This window comes from Oncorhynchus mykiss, chromosome 27 (genome assembly GCF_013265735.2).
Source record: "Oncorhynchus mykiss isolate Arlee chromosome 27, USDA_OmykA_1.1, whole genome shotgun sequence".
NCBI lineage: Eukaryota > Metazoa > Chordata > Actinopteri > Salmoniformes > Salmonidae > Oncorhynchus > Oncorhynchus mykiss.
The window spans coordinates 29,815,988-29,821,987 of NC_048591.1; the positions used below are offsets into that span (position 1 = coordinate 29,815,988).

Genomic DNA, 6,000 nt, shown 5'->3' on the forward strand with positions numbered 1-6,000 from the left:
ATGAAATGTTTATAAGGTTATTCTTTTTCCATGTATTAACTTAATATAACAGAGATCCAAACATAGACATGTCTTCCTGTGATGGTCACAGGTGGTGTTAATTTTTCAGCTCTGTGTCGAACCCAGTTGTAGTAAATATGTAACTAACTAAAGATCTCATGTGTACCTTAGCTGCTTAGCATACTTAGTAGAAATGTGTAGCTCTGTATGATACCAGTGAAGTACAGTACCAGTCAAAAGTTTGGACACACCTACTCATTCAAGGGTTTTTCTTTAATTTGTACTATTTTCTACAATGTAGAATAATATTGAAGACATCAAAACTATGAAATAACACATATGGAATCATGTAGTAACCAAAAAAGTGTTAAACCCTTTGCCTTGATGACAGCCTTTGATGTCTTCACTATTGTTCTACATTGTAGAAAATAGTAACACATTTTAAAAAACTGGAATGAGTAGGTGTGTCCAAACTTTTAACTGGTACTGTAGATAGACAGCGGTAGTCAATGAGAATCTACAGACTTCCACCCACAGTTATAGTGAGTAACCATGATGTTGTGTCATTGCAGCATGTGTTGGACACGAACTGCACCATTAAGACTGTGTGTGGTGTGATGTCCGATGCCTCTCTGGGAGACCCCTACTACCGCTTCGCTGCTTTTGTTCGCCTCAGAACCATTACTCACCTTCTTAAGCCCTGTGTTAAAGACCTCACCTACAACGCTAACCTTCAGGACCTCAGGAACACATCCTATAGCGGACCCCACGGTGGGGGAGGTGAGGGGGTAGAGGGGCAAAGGATCCCATAGTGGGAGAGGGATTGGAGTGGTGAAGGGGTAGAGCATCTCTCTGGGGATGTATGTCAATGTCCTCAAAAAACCCAACTCTGTACAATGCCAAGGGACAGAAGAAGCTAAACCTGCTTTATCAGCAGTTAACACTGAGACCCTGAGACCGTCACTCAATACTGGTCCAGGGTATCCTTGTCCATAATGCTTTTATTTACATTGCTATTTTCACAATTATTTGCTTTGCTAAATTTGAATGGTGATCACCGTACACACCATTTCAAAGGACTATCTCATGCTATATGTTTTGTGAAGAAAATGAAGAGTACAAGTGATGGGCTGGAGCTAGAGCAGGTTTGGCTCCTGTTGCCTCTGCAGCGTGTAAAGTGTGTTTTACACACTTTTAATAGTGTTATTCAGCATTAAAGAAAGATCCCTCCTTGTTATACTGCTTGACGGTGGGGATGTGTGCGAACATGTGTGTGTTTGTTTGTCTACGTGTGCGTGAGTGCAATTGCTAAGACAGGCATTTTACATATGTTCCTTTTAGTTTTACTGTGGATAGTGTTGTCTCTCTATATCCTCTGATCTAGAACGTTGGTTAGAGCCCTGTCATAGGTTGTGTTCGGTTAGTAATAATGTTCAACCAGTTTCCATGTTGTGCTCTGGCCTTTGGCTGTGGCCGTGGTTCCCAGGGATAGTTTCCTTGGCTGGGAGGGCTTATTGGTTTAGTGGGGATCACTAGGACAGGAAGTGGGCTTTTAAAGAGCCGCCCGGAGCTTCTGTAAACCACCCACTTTTCCCTTCTCTCTCCCTCTCTTCCTGGTAACTTTGCTCCCTCACTCTTTCCTTTGTTTGTCTTTGCTCAAAGGCACAAAACAGTGCATTTGAACAGTAAATAGTTTTTCCCTCAAATTATTTTTGACAACTTAACCTGTCATTCAAGTCTTGTTGTATTACTATGTAATTTAAGCAATGAAGTTGAAAGTTAACATTTGTTCTAGTGAGACACATATTTGCTCTAGTGAATCAGACAAGATGAAGTCACCAGAGACGTACATACAAATGATTATTACATAACTAAGTATACTGTAACTGACAGTGTTGATTGGACCCTACTATATGTACAGTGCCTTCTGAAAATATTCAGACCCCTTGACTTTTTCCACATTTTGTTACGTTACAGCCTATTCTAAAATTGATTAAATAAAAAAATGTCCTCAGAAATGTACACACAATACCCCATAATGACAAAGCGAAAACAGGTTTTTAGAAAGTTTTTCAATAAAAAACGTAAATATCTTATTTACAAGTATTCAGACCCTTTGCTATGAGACTCGAAATTGAGCTCAGGTGCATCCTGTTTCCATTGACCATCCTTGACATGTTTCTACAACTTGATTGGAGTCCACCTGTGGTAAATTAAATTGATTGGACATGATTTGGAATGGCACACACCTGTCTATATAAGGTCCCACAGTTGACAGTGCATGTCAGAGCAAAAACCAAGCCATGAGGTCGAATGAATTGTCCATAGAGCCCCGAGACAGGATTGTGTCGAGGCACAGATCTGAAGAAGGGTACCAAAACATTTCTGTAGCATTGAAGGTCCCCAATAACACAGTGGCCTCCATCATTCTTAAATGGAAGAAGTTAGGAACCACCAAGACTCTTCCTAGAGCTGGCCACCCGGACAAACTGAGCAATCAGGGGACAAGGGCCTTGGTCAGGGTGGTAACCAAGAACCCGATTGTCACTCTAACAGAGCTCTAGAGTTCCTCTGTGGAGGTGGGAGAACCTTCCAGAAGGACAACCATCTCTGCAGCACCAATCAGGCCTTTATGGTAGAGTGGCCAGACGGAAGCCACTCCTCAATAAAAGACACATGACAGCCCAATTGGAGTTTGCCAAAAGACACCTAAGACTCTCAGACCATGAGAAACAAGATTCTCTGGTCTAATGGAACCAATATTTAACTCTTTGGCCTGAACGCTAAGTGTCACATCTGGAGGAAACCTGGCACCGTCCCTACCATGAAGCATGGTGGTGGCAGGGACTGGTGCTGTGGGGATGTTTTCCACCGGCAGGGACTGGGAGACTAGTCTGGATCGAGGCAAAGATGAAAGAAGAAAAGTACAGAGAGATCCTTGATGAAAACCTGCTCAGGACCTCAGACGGGGGCGACGGTTCTCCTTCCAACTGGACAACGACCCTAAGCACACAGCCAAGACCACACAGGAGTGGCTTCAGGACAAGTCTCTGAATTTCCCAGCCAGAGCCCGGACTTGAACCCGATCGAACATCTCTGGAGAGACCTGAAAATAGCTGTGCAGTAACGCTCCCCATCCAACCTCACAGAGATTGAGAGGATCAGCAGAGAAGAATGGGAGAAACTCCCCAAATACAGGTGTGTCAAGCTTGTAGCGTCATACCCAAGAAGACTTGAAGCTGTAATTGCTGCCAAAGGTGCTTCAACAAAGTACTGAGTAAGGATCTGAATACTTGTGTAAATGTAATATTTACATGTTTAAATATTTACAAATAAATTAGTAAGTGTCTAAACTGTGTGTGTGTGTGTGTGTGTGTGTGTGTGTGTGTGTGTGTAAATTGATGAGGAAAAATAACAATTTGATCAATTTGAGAATAAGTCTGTAACCTAACAAAATGTGGAAAAAGTAAAGGGGTCTGAATACTTTCCATAGGCAGTGTATGTATGTACAGTGGGGCAAAAAAGTATTTAGTCAGCCACCAATTGTGCAAATTCTCCCACTTAGAAAGATGAGAGAGGCCTGTAATTTTCATCATAGGTACACTTCAACTATGACAGACAAAACGAGAGAAAAAATCCAGAAAATCACATTGTAGGATTTTTATTGAATTTATTTGCAAATTATGGTGGAAAATAAGCATTTGGTCAATAACAAAAGTTTATCTCAATACTTTGTTACATACCCTTTGTTGGCAATGACAGAGGTCAAACGTTTTCTGTAAGTCTTCACAAGGTTTTCACACACTGTTGCTGGTATTTTGGCCCATTCCTCCATGCAGATCTCTTCTAGAGCAGTGATATTTTGGGGCTGTTGCTGGGCAACACAGACTTTCAACTCCCTCCAAAGATTTTCTATGGGGTTGAGATCTGGAGACTGGCTAGGCCACTCCAGGACCTTGAAATGCTTCTTACGAAGCCACTCCTTCGTTACCCGGGCGGTGTGTTTGGGATCATTGTCATGCTGAAAGACCCAGCCACGTTTCATCTTTAATGCCCTTGCTGATGGTAGGCTTTGTTACTTTGGTCCCAGCTCTCTGCAGGTCATTCACTAGGTCCCCCCGTGTGGTTCTGAGATTTTTGCTCACCGTTCTTGTGATCATTTTGACCCCACGGGGTGAGATCTTGCGTGGAGACCCAGATCGAGGGAGATTATCAGTGGTCCTAATAATTGCTCCCACAGTTGATTTCTTCAAACCAAGCTGCTTACCTATTGCAGATTCAGTCTTCCCAGCCTGCTGCAGGTCTACAATTTTGTTTCTGGTGTCCTTTGACAGCTCTTTGGTCTTGGCCATAGTTGAGTTTGGAGTGTGACTGTTTGAGGTTGTGGACAGGTGTCTTTTATACTGATAACAAGTTCAAACAGGTGCCATTAATACAGGTAACGAGTGGAGGACAGATGAGTCTCTTAAAGAACAAGTTACAGGTCTGTGAGAGCCAGAAATCTTGCTTGTTTGTAGGTGACCAAATACTTATTTTCCACCATAATTTGCAAATAAATTCATTAAAAATCCTACAATGTGATTTTCAGATTTTTTTTTCTAATTTTGTCTGTCATAGTTGAAGTGTACCTATGATGAAAATTACAGGCCTCTCATCTTTTTAAGTGGGAGAACTTGCACAATTGGTGGCCGACTAAATACTTTTTTGCCCCAATGTATGTATCTCTGTGTATCCAGGGAGACAGTGGACATACCAGACCTGCACTGAGTTTGGTTACTTCCAGACCACTGATTCTCCTAACCAGCCCTTCGGTGGCTTTGGCCTCCAGTGAGTACTTATTTAATGCTGACAAGTATTCTCCTCCAGGTGTGTGTGTACTAGTGAAGGAATGTCTCTCTGTGGATAACTGGATCAATGGGCGCCTCTCCTTTCTCTTTCCATCCCTTCCCTCTCTGACAGGTACCATGTGGAACAGTGTCAGGACATTTTCAACATCAGCGCCAAGACACTCTATGCTGGAATAGACCAGACCAATGAGAACTACGGCAGCTACAACATCCGTGCCACGAGAATTGTTTTCCCCAACGGTTCCATCGACCCCTGGCATGCCCTGGGCATCACCTCTAGCATCTCAGATGACCTCCCTGCCATCTTCATAAAGGGTGAGGGCTCAACGTTGGTCCGTTCGATCCTTCAACTGATGTCTATGGTGTCTTGTGACTACATTCAGGTCCTTTCAGCATCTGACAAATGCTTTGTACAGGACGAGATCAAGAGAGCAGCTGTGTCATGTCACTGTATAACAGCCATCTCTCTCTCATATATATATATATATATATATATATATATATATATAAAATGTCTCACTCTGATCCAGGAACAGCCCACTGTGCCAACATGTACCCTGCCAGAGCTGAGGATCTCCCCCAGCTGACCCTGGCTCGGGAACACGTCTTCCAGCTCCTGCAGAAGTGGCTGAAGGAGAAGTGAGAGACAGCCACAGTGGCCAATCAGGCTGAATGAGAAGTGATAGAAAGCCATGGTTGCCAATCAGGCTGAAGGATAAGGATTTATGTTTGTTTGGAGAAAGGAAATGACCACAGTTGTACAATAGTGACTGTGCTGTAAGGATGTAAGGACTATTGATTATATCAATGTAATGTTGTTTCCTTGTACATGACAAATACAACTTTTAAGAGATTAATCAGATTTGAGTTACGCTATCCTCTTCCAGTAAATTCTTTCAAAATAAAGTGTATTTCCCAATATTACTGAATAGTTGTTTTCCAGACAGTCTGTGCACTTCACAATGTCTGACTGTCTACTCTTGTGAAATATCGGCAGGAAAATGCATAAATGATGCTCTCACTATTTGCACTATGACAGTAGGAGAACCATGATTATGTCCTACAAAAATGCCAGAAGATGACATGTCAAACACAAACAACATTCTGGAAATACATTCACTCCACAGCAGAGGGGCTGTGTTACAGTATATCT

The 6,000-nt window shown here is 42.5% G+C and overlaps 1 protein-coding gene across 1 annotated transcript in view; it reads left to right on the forward strand.

Moving 5' to 3' along the window:
* prss16 (serine protease 16) overlaps positions 1–5,768 on the forward strand; it is a 43,984-nt gene extending 38,216 nt beyond the window's left edge. The window contains exons 6-9 of the mRNA XM_021588343.2: positions 573–780; positions 4,737–4,827; positions 4,960–5,162; positions 5,378–5,768. Coding sequence (XP_021444018.2) covers positions 573–780; positions 4,737–4,827; positions 4,960–5,162; positions 5,378–5,490 — 615 coding nt within the window. The 3' untranslated portion in view covers positions 5,491–5,768. The remainder of the gene's footprint in view (positions 1–572; positions 781–4,736; positions 4,828–4,959; positions 5,163–5,377) is intronic.
* The last annotated feature ends 232 nt before the right edge of the window (positions 5,769–6,000 follow it).